Raw genomic sequence first — 15,102 nt, 5'->3', positions numbered from 1 at the left:
GTATCAGGTATTATAATTAAGTATCTCTCTTTAGTTAACTCTCTTTTAACTCCCTAGAGTGTTATAGAACATAATTACCACTACTGTGTTAAGATAGATGTAAAGTGGTTAGAACTGAACCTAGATAACTGAACTTAGATATTCACTTTGAAAGTAAAGCCTGCCTTATTTTTAAATCAGTTCTCTTCCTGTGGGGTATCAGTGTGGAAAAATTAGTAAAGAAACATGAATGTGGAGAAGCTAAAGCCTTGCGTGCGATCTCTGAAAGTGTTGCTTCATGAGATGCACCTAACAAGTTGCTTTTGAGAAGGGAAGACAAAACATCTGTAAGTGGTAGAGTGTAAGAAGCAATCTGAAATAAACCTAAATAAAAGGCTGTTTACTAGAGTTCCTCTATTTTTGCTTTGAGTGGRTGAAATAATGACAATGAAAAGGTAGGTTCTGAGGATCTGACATTCCTACTTTTGTACTATACCTATTCTCAGATTTTGAGTATTTCAAAGCAGAGTAACTGATATTTGCTAGAGGTAGCAAACAAGTAGAGCTTTTGGATTTTTCTGATATGCTGAATAGCCTCTCTGGAATCTTACTGCACTCCTGATAAACTGTTGTTGGAGTTGCAGAAAACACAAAAGTAGATATTTCTATATAACATGTAAATGCTTAAAATGATTAGCAAAGTTACAAGATACTCAAAGAGTAGAAGCTTGAATTTGACTTAATGGAGACACTAAAAGGAGAGATTACGTCATCAAAATTCAGTACTTTTATACAGACTTGAACACTACTGAGAGTATGATTAAATAGGACCAAGTGTCTGAGAAAGCTGCTTTTAGTCATAAAAGGAAAAAGATCTTGAAGATATAGAGAAAGATTCAGTGCAATTTGGAAATGACCAGCATGTGTATGAGACAGCTAAGTAAGTTAGAGTGTTTGTGAGAGTGCTAATGATAGACTAGGCTCACAAGATGAGAAGAAAGATAGGTTGTGCTTTGTCCATAATTAAAGCTAATGTACGGACAATTAAGGAAATCAGCAGAGATGAAATCGAGCGATGACTGAGTTTGAGGTTTGACCTAATTATTTTATAGTTTAAGCAATAGTCCTTCAATTCTTCTATTTAGTAGTTATGTGAAAGGAGAAGCTTCTAGATTGCATAATCTACAAAAAGATTTTGGAGACTTGGTGGGCAATTGAAGAATGAATAGGAAAAACATCCTTTTTATTTCATCTRTTATTTCTGAAACTTCTTTCTGAAATCTCTAGGAAAGTACCTGAACAAAGAGTGATAAAGCATCAAGGAGCAGGAGAAACCATAGTACTTAAGGAGAAGTCAGTGATATTGCTGCATTGAAGTAGTTGAACTATTTCTGTACTGTTAGTGGTTACAGTGGCTTGAATTTAGAAATGAGGACTAAAATCTACCAAAGAAAAATAAATTTCAGGTATCTGGCCTCTAATGGAGTATAAAATCCTGAGTTAGTAGGTGTCTTAGCTTCATATAATATTTGAGACATGATGGATGTCTTGGACTAGGTTTCACAAAGACCAGAATTCAGTGCTGGTCCTCAAATCAGCTTATCATACTGCCTAAGTGTGCACTGAAAGTTTGACTCTTCTGTGTCACAAATGTGATATATAAGTATTTGCAAGGGAAAGTTAAAATGTTTATTTTTCATCTATGAAGTCCAAGACATCTAGTGTTTACATTATGCATGAATGATACAATTTAAAATGAAAATCTTAATGCAACTTTTGTAGCTGCCATATATAAATAAAAGTGACTATACACTATTTATACTTCAGTACTTCAGCAGACTGCCTAGCTTGTGTTTCGATGTAGTATAAGTTAATGGAAAATCTAAAGAGTGTGAAAAGGGAAATAATCTGCTGAAAGATGATAATATTTGTTCAAAAAGATGTGCTGAAGAATTTTYTTAGATGTTGAAGCCAGTATAAATGCTGCTTGCAGTTCAGAGGATTTGTCAGCATGGAAGAAGCAGTGGGTTTTTTTCCTTGGACTGTGATTACATGATGACAAAAATCTCTTGTTCTTCATTCTAAGCAGGTGTTAACCACCAAATTATTCTATAGGCTACATGGTTGTATATGTTAGTTCCCAGTAGAGAAACAACTTCTTGAATTATGCAGAAAATAAGTTTGTTAGGCTGAGTTGAACTCAGTTGAAAGCCAAATCTCCATTTCATAAACTCATTTATGAAATCTCAGGCCCCCCTGTTCCCCAGCTTTTCAAGTGGTGTAATCTCAACTATAAATCATTTAGCAGAAAACAATTGTGATGATGAAACAGGAGGTTCTTTTGACCACCTGTTGCTGGAGTTTAAAGTGGCTTCTTGCTTGTGTTGACTTCTTGTGGTCAGATTAAAACATAAATTTTCTGTTTTCAGTTTAATTTTAATTCTGAAYGTTTTGAAAGTAACTAACAATTCTAAACAAAAGACTGAATTGGTTTCTATTTTTAATTTTCAGCCTTTGTTTTTATAAAACTTAAAGTTGGCCCTTTGGTAACAATGCGTATGTAAATGTTAGACTTTTCATTTTGAAACATTAATACGTTATTTCTAAGTATCTTTTCAGTTTTATTGGAATAAACTCATTGAGAGTTTTTTATACTAGCTGAGATTCTGTAAGTTATGAACTATGCTTTTTTCCCCCAATTGTAAAAGTGATTTAAATACTTCTATTTCTAGAAAGGAAATAAAAAGTCTTAATATGTTTTTTGCTTAAATAAGAGAAAACTTTGTCCATTCTCATATTAGGTTGATCTGGATTTGAATCATCTAATCTATTTTTGATTGCTTTGCAAAATGCCTGGAGTAGTTATAAACAACCGAAAGTGGTATTTCAAGATGTGTAATACAATAATGTAAGTTGTAGAAACAGTGCTTATAAATCTACTTATGGCATTTCCTGGTGATACTGAGGACTTCTTCATTAACTTACAATAAAGTGGACTTGTGGAGAAGGTATGGTAAGTTGACAGTGTTGGTGAGAAAATAGAAAGAAAACTTTGATAATTTGATGAACCTTCCTATAAAAAAAAAAAAGAAATTGTACTACACAATTATTTCAGAAGTTAATTAAGCCCATAGCTTTCTGTAAAAACAAAATGTTCCCAATTCTTATTGATGCTTTGAACTCTGCTGACAGAAAGCTGTGGATGAGTTTGACTTAGGTCTCTAGCCTATGTTTGATCGGAGAACAAAATCTATGTAGTGATCTTGGTTTTAGACTTGACAAATTAAAAATCTGAAGGCTAAACGCTTGTTAGATCCAGCTATGATTTCTCACAAATCAAGTGACATTTTAAGTTTTAGTTCCACTAGTGTTTGTTTTCATCAGCATTTTTTGTCTTACATCAGTATCTATTCTTTAATTCTTCCTTACATTGTTAATTACTTGGTTATTGCAGCAAACGTGGATGACTGGGGCAGACTTAGCTTTTTAGCTACTCTTATAGCGTGATAACAGATAAATGTATGTGTGTTTTTTGTTTTTGTTTTTGTTTTTTTTTGAAAGATGAAAATATGACATTCCTGTGTAATGATGGAAGCCCTGAAAAAAAGATCCTAGATGATTTTAGTGATGGATCTGGGATGATAGAAATGAAAATTTTCCATGCAGGAAAATCACACGCATCTGTGCTTTGTTCCTGAAATTCCATCAACATATTTAGTAGCAAGTGTAACTTTGTCTTTCTAATCTAAGACAACAACAGACCTGTCCTGAGAATTGTTATGTCAATTAGTTTGGCAGTTCTAGTTATCTTATCAGTGCTTTATCTCTGCACACCTTGAGCTGAAATGCTGATTGCAGTTTCAGTGTTGGTCATGATATATCAGGCCAGTGTAATGAAAAGAGATGGAATGAAACAGAACTGTGTAGTTCATGCTTGTCCTTATTTCCTTATAGGTAGAACTTTGAAAAAATAGTAATCTTGGTTGGAACTGGACTACTATCAATTCCTATCTGACTTTTGGGGGACTAGCAGATACAAGCTTATTAGTTCATCTTACACACTTTCACATGAGTGTAAGAGAGACACAGGGTCAGTTCATCTGCTTCAATGTAACCAAATCTTGGCTGACAAATCTTAGCATGTGCAGTAGCTGTATGTAGAACTGATTTGTTTTTCTTAGTCTACATAAGGGAATCCGAATTTGGCACTGATGGTGACTGTTTGCAGTTAATAAAACCTTTCTGGACCTGAGCTGGCTCCTACCACTCATGTTTGTCAGTACTGTTTCTAGTTGCAGAGGACTTAATACTATTGAGGTGTGTGTGTGTGTGTGTGTAGTGTGCATGCATTATAAAATATTTTTATACATAACATGTCAAAAATTTTATTCAGTAAAACTGGTTGAGGTCCCTGATACCATACTTGTGCCTTTTTGCATTGTCAGAATAAAGATAGTAAGACAGTATTTGCTGTTTGGGTGTCACTCTGTGCTACCAGTAACTACTCCCTGGAGTTGTCAGGTTTCTCATTGCTGAAAGATACACCATTTCATTTCCAGATAGTTGATCTTGTAGCTAGCAAAATATATGCACATTTTTGTGCACATTTTTGTGCACTTTTTAATACTTTATTTTTTGCTTTCTAGCAACTTTGCTATACTTAAAAGAATTTAACTGTGTTTTAAGATATGTTTCAAACTACATGAATATTTTTTGGGGTATTCTCAGGAGTTGCAGATAATTTTTACTTGAATAGTGGGCTTTCATAAACAGGATGAGTAGGCAGCAAATTTCCAGATATGGAGAAAACATGGTCCCATAATGTAATAAACAGAATAGGTTTTTTGTTTTAAGTTACCATAGTGCTCATGAAGATGGGAAGAAAATGGTGTTAAGTTTTGGGAAAGATTAGAAAGAGATTATAAACTGTTACTGTATTTAATACCTAATATGTTTTTTCCTCCCCTACAGAAATTAGCAGAGTACGGAAAGACATGTATAACGACACATTAAATGGTAGTACGGAGAAGAGAAGTGCAGAATTACCAGATGCTGTGGGACCTATTGTACAGTTACAAGAGAAACTATATGTGCCTGTAAAAGAATATCCAGATGTAAGTATCTGTTTCGTCCCTATATATTGTTTTTAATCCTTGTAGTCTTCTCTAAATGTAAATTTTATGTGATGCTACCCTTGGATCACACTGAATTGCTTTTAACAAGACATTTTTTTAGATAGGAGTGTATGTACCAGTATATGTACCACATGGTGGCTTGGTATGTAGTAAAGCAAAAGGCGAGTGGGAGCAGGTCATGTTAAATATCAAACCAGTATGGATTATAATTTGAAAGGTTTAAGATCAGAATTTCTGCTCAAAATATATTTATCTTGTTCATGCAGTACTCTCAAGTGTTGACTCACTGTGGAGTGAGTTTTATGGAGGAAGTAGTTATTAGGACAGTGTACTTTCCTCTTAAAACATGTGTCTGTAAGGGTCAGTAGTAGTATGCTATTAGACTTTTTAGACAGTACTTAAAATCTTTAGTGTTGTCTATCCTGTACCTGTGAAACTGCTTCTGTTTTGTATAGAAATATACTTATCGTGTGTGTGGGGGGGGGGGGGGGGGGAGTGTTTCCCCCCAGCCCCCTCTTTCTTAAGTTAAGCTCCTTGCTTTCTCACCACTGTTATGGGTGCCATTGTGTGATCTACTTGGTTGTAACACCTGCCTTTTTTGAGGGAGAGTGATTTCATTTAACTAGAAGAAATAGCTAAATCTCTATGCTTTTTTCTTTTTTTTTTAACCGCTCAGATAAATATGCCCTGTCATCTACCCCTACCCCAAACGTTTTAATTGAACACTGACAAAATACGAAACTACATTACACCTCCCTAACAGAACTTAGAGGTCTGGTTGCAGTAAAGGGATGCAGGTTTCACATGAGATATTTGCACACTGAAGTGGTGTTAAGTGGAAGAAACAACAAAATAACAAAAAATGGAACTAACATTTGTATATGGTGACTGGTTTCCTGTAGCTTTTTGTTTTATTATTAGATCAAGTTTGCCAAAATAAGATGTATTATTTTAATGTTGCTTAGAACATACAAGTCTCTAAATATAACCTCATTATGCCATACTCTACTGAAAATATTAAGTGCAAGTCATTACTCAGAACTGAATGTTTAGACAACTGTCTCCCCTCCCTTTTCAGTTCTCACAAAGTTGATTTACAGCTTTTAAATTAAAAATACTTGCATTGGGGAAAAAAGTTCAAAGGATTTACATTAGCAATAAGGACATGTCCTTACCTACTCCTTTCATTCTCCAAGCTACATATATATATGTATAGATGTATCTATATTCATGTGTGTATATGTGAACACGTGTATACAGTACAAATATATATGCACGCATGCACACTGAAAACCTGATTCCTGTGGAACTCCTTGGAATTCTGGATATATGAGAGGAATTGTGCTATGCGATTTAATTATTCAGGAAAGTGAAAGTGGTATTTATATCTTTGTGCTGAACATGTGCATATATCTCTGTTAATGACTTTTTTAAAAAAAACAGCTTGGTTCTTGAAGTCTTTGTTTTGTAACTGGACAGTGTATCATTCGTGAATTGTTGCCTTAATTATCAATTGCAGTTTCTACAGAACTTGATGCTTGATATAGTAGGATCACTTAGTGTGAGGTGAAAGGAGGAAAAGGGGATTGGATTTCATATAATTTATTGTTAAGCTTTTCTTCCAGAAAACAAGGGTTCAGTAGCTCAGCCCTTGTTGCCAGCTACTTACCAAATATAGTGCGAGTAGGCAGGGAAGAGTTTGTCTGTAGTTGCTGTCAAAGCATTTGTCTAACTTCGGGTGTAGTGTTTCTTGTCACTTGCTACTGCTGTCTGTGTGCTTCCAAAAGAATGCCATCAAATTGGTCACTTAATTTATTTTAGTAAACTCTTGCAAATTCAGAAGTTGGAGAGACTTGTWCTTTGTTTACCTGTGACCTGGGAGAAAACGATGATCAGTTCTTGGGAGAAAACATGCAATTTCTCACTACTATTTGGCTTGGCATTCTAACAAATATTTAAACTACTTTAACACATTGCTCTGGCTGTCACTTCTGAGTTATTTTTAGCTATTTTTAAATCAGGAAAATAATAGCAAGTTTGATAGCTAGGTRGTAATTAAGACTGATCTATTCAGGATGTTTTGAGCATTTAGAAATTCCATGCTAGAAGGAAAAATACTACTTGTTCAATGGAGCACCGCTTGTTTTGGTCATGGTGGTATCAGTCAGTAAAGCTCCTCTCAGCTGTACTAGGCACTTTATAATTTAATTTCAGCTGTTATGATATGAGTTTGTTTTTTGGACAGGTTTTGAGTGTAGTGGTACTTTGCAATTCCAACTTCAAGACCAGTGTTCTCTGTGCACTCCCACCTGTCTGTATTGCTATTGGCTACTCAGCGTGGCACCTTCATAGTCTAAGTAGTTAAGTAACTAGAACATGCCATTAGCTACAGTAACAGTTGTGTTCATCTTTTTTTTTTTNTTTAAACTATCTATCTTTCCTGCAAGTTGCAAAAAGAATATCCTACCTTGCATTCAGGCTACTTGGACAGTCTGGAGTGCAATGATGTCAGCTTGTCTTAAAGAACTTAAAATTCACTAGTAAAGTTCATTGTTTCATTGATAGCAATTGTAAGTACATCATGTTACATGAAACTTCTTACTTGTATCTAAAAATGACTTCAGTTGTGGTCAGATACAGGGAGATGTCCTGCGCAGATTATCAGAGAGCGTTTATATCAAGTAGATTTGGTTAACTCTGTCACCAGCGTTCTTTTCTAATTGACAGCATTTGAGAATATTATTAAGAAAAAAAATACCAGAGATTATTTTCTGATTGCTATCCTTTTTTTATAACAAAAGGAAAAATAAACATTGTTAAACTTTTGTGATCCTCTAATAAACTTTTGTTCTGGTAAGCATTTTTATTTTATAATTTTAAACATATAGGTTAGCTGACTGTAGCGAGTATTGAATAGTACAATAGCATAATTTTGTTTACAGAATCCTAAATCATGAGGCATAAAAATGGYCCATCGTGAGTTTAATCCAGTTTTTACACATTCACTCACTTACTCTGTTTGTGGGTAAATAGTTAATGCTCTTTAGCGTTTCTTATGCTTTGGATAAATGATTAATGTTCTTGAATTTCCCAGAAGAGCTGAGACTAAACTTTGTCTGATACCAGTTTAAGCAATTCTTGGAATTTGCACCTACGAATGTTGGACTGAATAAATGTTTTTCTATTATAATCATGGCTTTATTATTAATAAATGCCCTGTTAGCTTAGATTAATGTGAAATTCTCTGTTGGAACCCTTCTGTGTGCCTCTTCAGTAAAAATGCAAGAACTCAGTAATTATTGCATCTTTAAGTAGCATATCCTTTGAGTATACTGCAGCTCAAAGGCCAGCAGTGATAAACAGCTTGTGCATACTTTCTGACCGTTTTAGTTAAAACTGTTTAATTAGTACAACAGAATGATGAACACAGGGATTCATTTTACTGTGGGGAACTTACTGGCAAAACATTTAAATCCTTTTTCAATTTGGTAATATCAAAGTTTAATAGCATCCCTAATATGGATTAAGAAAACGATAACATCGTCTTTATTTATTGTTCTGATTCTTTTACTTAGGCTCTTCATACTCTAGTGGCAAACAGGCTTATAAAAGGAGGCTTAAAAAGCTGTCTTTGTTTACCTTTGCAATAGGAAGAAGGCAAAGAGGGAGTATGACTCTTCTCTGTAAATAAACTTGGGCTAGAAAGTAACCAGCACGGTAGGGGAATATTTGGTGAAAAGGTCGACTACTGATGCAAGAACAAATGAGTGCAAAACGACTAAAATAATTTACTTACCAATTTTCAGTCAACTTTGAATTAACGTCATATTAAACCTTTAGTAATTGTGTTCATGTGTATATGACACTTCTACTAGAAAGTAGTGTTTTTCTTGTTTAGTCACTATCCAGTTGCAGCTTGAAAAGGGTAAAAGTTCTGTAATCTAGCATGGACAGCTAGTGCTAGACATTTGGGTGCCTTCTGAACCATCTGGAGGAGGAAGGTGGTGGGGAACCCAAGTGCTGGAGGAGGATGTTAGTCTAGAAAACTGTTCAGACATTTTGTAGATACCTATGTTTTTCTGTAAATGAAATAGCTAAGATTTTATGTAACTAAAAGATATCAATCCTACTAAAAATGGTTAACTTTGGCAATTAATAAATTTGAGGTTGCAAAGCTTGCATCCAACTGAACTTTTTGAAGAGCAGCTTAAGACCTAATAGTCAACATCTGTCATGCTTGTTTTAGCTTTTTATAAAAAGCCTTTTATAATGGCTGGACTCTCACTGGCACATAAACATTGTAATTGTCTCTGTAGATAGGCTTTCAACAGAAAATATATTTCATCAGAGTTGTCATCTTAACTCCCTCCTTTGTTTGAACATTCTAGCATTCTGGGGCTACAATTTAACATGTACTACAACTGTAACTCTTCTATCATTTTGTCTATGCTTCCTTTTATTGAAGTGTTTTCCCTTAATACTTGAGTGTTTTATGTAGTAGTTCTTGGAAGATTAAAAAACACAGAAAAGTTATGTGCAATTATCTTAGATCAGACCATAATGGAAAGCTGATGTGTTGTGGGGCAGAGAAATTTGTGGCATGTGGATTTTGGTTTTTGGTGTTTTTTTTTTTCCAGTCTATTCTTTCAAATGTCTAGCAAAGTAAAGAATAGTTTTATACTGAGAGGAAAAAGTGCTTCAGCATGTTGTTTTTGCTAGCAGAATTTTGTGAATGTATTGGGTATTTGTGTTTGTTTACACCTGATGAACTGCATAGCAGTTTTTTTTGGTGAATTGACATCTTGTGCACTTTAACTGGGATTGTGGAATGGGATAAGCATGGAAAGATGAAAACCATACTTGCTAGTAGAACATATTTTAATGTCAGCACATGATTTGTGTGATGGGATGTACATCCACCGTTCCTATTAACAATCTGTGATTCATACTTGTATATGCCAATACATATTCAGTGCAATAAGCAGTTTAAACAACTTAAATACAGCACTTACCCACCAGCACTAGGGAAAGGGAAGATAAGGGTATATTTGCTCGCTGTATTGTAGGTATAGTAACAAGTAGTGAAAAGTAGGTTGACATTCTTTGTTCTTTCTCTGCCTTACAAACTAGATAGACGTTTTGAAAGGTAAAACTATCTGCCTTTGGCCAGCCTAGTTTTCTTCAGAGAGAGAAAGTTGACTCCTGAAGAAAGCTGAGCTGAGAAGTACAGTATGGTTTTAGGCATTAGGAAATACAAAGATTATTTTCTTGAGGATACTGAGTTGTTTTTATAACTTTTTTTAAAAAAACTTTATTCTTTGATAATTTTCAGTTGACAAAAGAGAACTTTAACACTTAACAGCTGTACTTTCCCTAGAAACTTAATCTGGCAACTATAATACCATACTGTTGGTGGTCTTCATTTTTTTTTTGCACGTTCAGTTGCTTTTGAAAAATATATTGGATATTTTGTCCTTTTTTTAGTAGCTCTATAGTTTTAGGGATTATTGTTTGTACGCGCAGATTTATGGAGTTGCCTTTGCCGAAGTCATTCAATATCTTCTTGTTAGAGAACAGTACAAGTTGCATAGCTTCACCTACAAAGGTCAGTGAAATGCAAGTCTTCATTAATAATATTTGTTACATGTTTCACCAGAACAAGAAGGCACTGAGTCTGCATCCCGAATTGCTTTTAAAAGTAGTTCTGAGTGCCATTTAAATATCAGTCTGGTATTTTCCTTGTATCTCTCCTAAATCATATGCTCTGATGAAAATCAGATTGCATATCCTCAATATTAAAAGGTCTGCTGTTTATTGCTAGAATAAGTCTGTCTACAAGGAATGCACTTTAATAAAAAAGCACTTTACCTTTTAAGAAAGAACACGGACTAGATTTTTTTCATAGAGATGGGACATTTTTAGTTTTCATTATTTTTGAAGATCTTAACTCACTAATAGATTTTAAAGTGTATATGACTTGTCAAGCAAAAGTCTTCTGTGTAGGGTTGCATTTATAACATTCATCTCTTATTTGAATTTTATTCATATTTCAGAACATAATTGTTCTTTTCTGCACTTGCATCTCATCAGGTTGGTCCTTTATTTATTCTTTCTCTGTCATTCTTGTCGAGAAAAAAAAAGATTTGTATGCAAATATCAGCTTAAGAAGAATACTTTCTGCTTAGACCTTTGCTTTCCTCTTCTGTATGTTGTTTTATACCTCAGGAAGTAATTTTTATTACATTAACAGGAACATTTGGATTTAGAATAAAAGACACATACTGTCTCAATAAGATCTCTATRTGGGAGATTCTGAGTTTGTATGACTAGTAAATATTCATCCATTGTATGGCTCTACTCAAATTACTCAGTTTCTGCTGCTTCAGAGCATACTGACATAAAAATTCAACTTTGTCCTAATGACAAGCATTGGTATGTGTAGAGTCTAAGGACACTGAGGGCTTTGCTGCCTGTGGTACAGGGACTAATTGGTCTGAGAATATAGTCAATTGAGCTATGATTGAAAATCATCTTAAATATACAACAGTTCTTCAGATTTTTTTCCTGCCGAATCCAGGTTGTCTCAAACAAGGGAATGATGCATTAAGTAGATAGGTTTGTATTGCTGTTGCAAATGTAATGTAGTGAGTAGTGTAAAGGATGCATTGTTCTACAGTGGATATGTATTTTAAGTACTGATGGCAAAGTTTATTACTCAAATCAGCATATTAAATTTTTAATCATACAGTTTATCCTAATTGTTTACATTTGACTTAACTGTATTTAATTCTTTTTAAAGTGAATGTCACTTATATTAAAAGTTGAACAAAATTACTATCATACAACACAAATACTAAAGCAGTATTTCTTGAACTTGGATCTATTCAGATTTTTAAAGCTAGCCAGTCAGGCCTAAATAACACTTTATACCTTTCTTTTCTTGAATTATGTTGTCCTTGAAATTATGAAGCTCCTAAACAGGGGACTGTAGAAGTCTTTCTGAAGGATTTCCGTTTCTTGAGGGAATCTGACACGAGGATTGGAAACGTTGAAAAACAGGAAGATTTGGAAATACGGTTTTGTAGTACAAACAGGGCTGGAAGAACTAGGGCTAGAATATGGAGATGCCTGTTACGAATGAGCTTGTGATCCTAAAGTGCATCAAACCTTTATGGTAACGGTCTGTTTTGCATCTTTTTTTTTTTCTGTGGTTAATGTGAGGTAGCTGCTCTTTTGTTGCAATGAATGTGAGATGTTCTCCAGTGGATGAAGTGTGAGGGCGCTCATCACAGAACTTGATTCTTGTAATGTCTGTTCATCTTATTCTTAAAAGCTCTTGGAAAAGCCAAGAGCTGGTCAAAAGGGAAGCCCAAATGTAGTATATGCTGATACCTTGATAGTACTGTAATACTTGGTAGTATCAGTAGTGCTGATGCCTTGGTAGTACTGTGAATATTTGGGATAATCGTTTTGATATGATTTGATAGGCAAAGGTGCTATCATAATTGTGATACTAATCTTAACATGCTGCTCTGTGCCACTTTACGCTGACTGATGTATATACCAAGATGTGATTAAGTTGTATGAACTTGATATAAGTGTTTAGGAGGACATAGTGTATATATGTTGAGACCTGTACCCTTAAAATGTTCCTGATCAGTTTAGATTTCCAACACGTTTCAGTCTCTTTTCAGTTTCGTCTCTTTTGTCTTTTATGTATTACGTTTTTGAAGATGGAACAAAGAGCTAGTAGTGTTGTAACAGCTTTTAGCAGAAGTCATTTACAAAAAGAAGGTGGATTGGATCTTAAAGCAATAAAGGAAATATTTAAAGGATTATAATTTGAAACATTTTTTACATTTTCAAAATATGCTTTTGACATATACAGTTCTTGGATTTTGCATCTCTGTGTATATTGCATACACTTGTACAGTCTTGAGAAGGTGAATGGGATTGTTCTATTTCTGACGTTAAAAATGGCCAACAGTGAGAACCACACTTACACGATTTTTTAATTAAAAAACTAGACAAACATCAATTTATTTTATTATTTTTTTTTACACTTGGCAATAATGTAATACACATAGTGATATAAGACATRTTTTTCTGTAGTAGAATCACAGTGATTAATTATAATCCCTTTTTGTTTTTAACTTTCAAGAGAGGGTTCACTTTTATGGTTACTTTGATCAAATAATCCAAAATTACTTTCCATGAGTTACTTTAGTATTTTCATTACACAAAATTCTAGATCTGCTCTGCTAAATCAACAGAGAATGAATATAATGCAGTGCAGACTACTGGCTTGGAAATTGGCTGCTCTATACAGAGCAGCTCCTTTGGCTAAACATTTTCATTCTCTATTTAAATCTGGTAGGGAAGTTTTTATAGTTCTGATTGATAAAACATTTGGAGCCTTGTCCTTATATTTAAAGATCTARATAGCTATTTCATGCAGCATGAGTTTATTTGTCTCTAAGAGTGCTGATTTCTACTGTAAATTTAAATAAATTAAAAGTTTTTACTATGAGCTTTAATTCTACAAATCACGTTGAAGTATTGTTATAAATACTGTAATGTGTGTGTACAGGTAAAGGAGTAACAGTTACCTAGTATTTATTTCGTGGTTGTTATAAAATACAGTTAAATCAGGTAATTTGGGTAATTAACATAAATATGCTTTCCATTCATATAACTATGTCAGGAAGGTTAAATACCTTCATTTGTCACTTCAAGCAACTGTTTTCAGCATCTCTTAAAATAGGATGACCTTTTAGTCACTGAAACTAAAATGTTGATGACTTTATAAAATGATTTTTTTTTCCAAATGCCTTGACTGAATATGGAAGCTTTCATCACAGCTGCTGCTAGTAATAGTTCTTCTACAAAATAATACTGTGCGTCTTGATCATAGGTTGGGTTTCTCTACTGCTTAGTATGGTGYTTAACCATTTTTTATTTTATGGTTATCAGAAAGAGTGCTTTTTTGAAGGAAAAAAACAGTAAGTACCATTTATATAAAATACAGCATTTAAGGCCTTCTGATTTGAAAGCATGTAATTTTTCTATACTTTCTTCCACCTTTAAAGGTGTCTAATAAATTCATTTTTGGAACTTAGAATTATAAATTATTCAGTAACTTAGCATAAAAGTCCTGCCTGGAAGTTATGCAGAACTTGACATCTGTAAAATTCTAGTAACTAACATAACAAAATGAAGTGACTGCAGAGCACCTCTCCTCCAACATAAATTCAAGTATAATATTAAATCCTGTTTAGTTAGCCTTTTATTTTTGGAGTAGAAAAAGTGACTGCATTTCTCTGATAATATAAAAAAGGAAATGGTACCCCCTAAACACAAAGATTTCCATTTCTGCAAAGTATTTGTATCAACAGTATCATGATCTTYAGTGGTGCTCTGGTTTAAACATATCTTTGTCAATTCTATTTACTGAAAATTGTAAGTTGTCTACAGCAAAACTGCTGACTTTAAGTGCCTTGGGTAATGTCACATGTAGTAGCATCTAATTAAAAGGTATTATTATGGCAGTTAGTTATTGGACTGTATATCTTGAGGATCCTTTTTTGTTGGAATATGAGTTTAGTGATGTAAACTGAGGTTTAGAGGGTAGTGCTGGAACCTACAATTAGGTTTTGGAGACTGATACACACACAGCACAACTTGTTAGTTCTCCAGATAAATGTGTCATGATTCCCAGGTACAGCACAGAAATGGACAAATTTTACTTGGTGTTACTGATATTTTGTCACTGTTCAGAAAACTTCACCTTAGTGAACAAGATAAAAAGGATTATTCAGTATCTCACTTAAGCACGCCTACTATTAGATTGTTCACCAGATCTGATTTCCTAAAAGAGTTTCTGTTAACAAATTTTTCAATTACCATTTAAAGGCTTTTATGACCACTTAAAGGAGGAAACTACCAAATGGTACTGTGAGCCTTTAAATCATTGCAAATGGGTCTCTAA

General features: G+C 34.0%; 1 protein-coding gene across 7 annotated transcripts in view; it reads left to right on the top strand.

Annotated features, from left to right (window-relative positions):
- The window catches only part of QKI (QKI, KH domain containing RNA binding), a 163,596-nt gene that overhangs the window by 34,539 nt on the left and 113,955 nt on the right, over positions 1–15,102 (top strand). For all 7 annotated transcript variants that reach the window (XM_085300777.1, XM_085300775.1, XM_085300774.1 and 4 more), the window contains exon 2: positions 4,951–5,093. In XM_085300777.1, coding sequence (XP_085156903.1) covers positions 4,951–5,093 — 143 coding nt within the window. The remainder of the gene's footprint in view (positions 1–4,950; positions 5,094–15,102) is intronic.

The sequence above is a fragment of the Rhea americana genome, unplaced genomic scaffold (assembly GCF_003343005.1).
Source record: "Rhea americana isolate MKP2758 unplaced genomic scaffold, rheAme1 scaffold_169, whole genome shotgun sequence".
Taxonomy (NCBI): domain Eukaryota; kingdom Metazoa; phylum Chordata; class Aves; order Rheiformes; family Rheidae; genus Rhea; species Rhea americana.
Note: the sequence above shows the minus strand (reverse complement) of the source record. Positions and strands in the feature narration are given on the sequence as shown.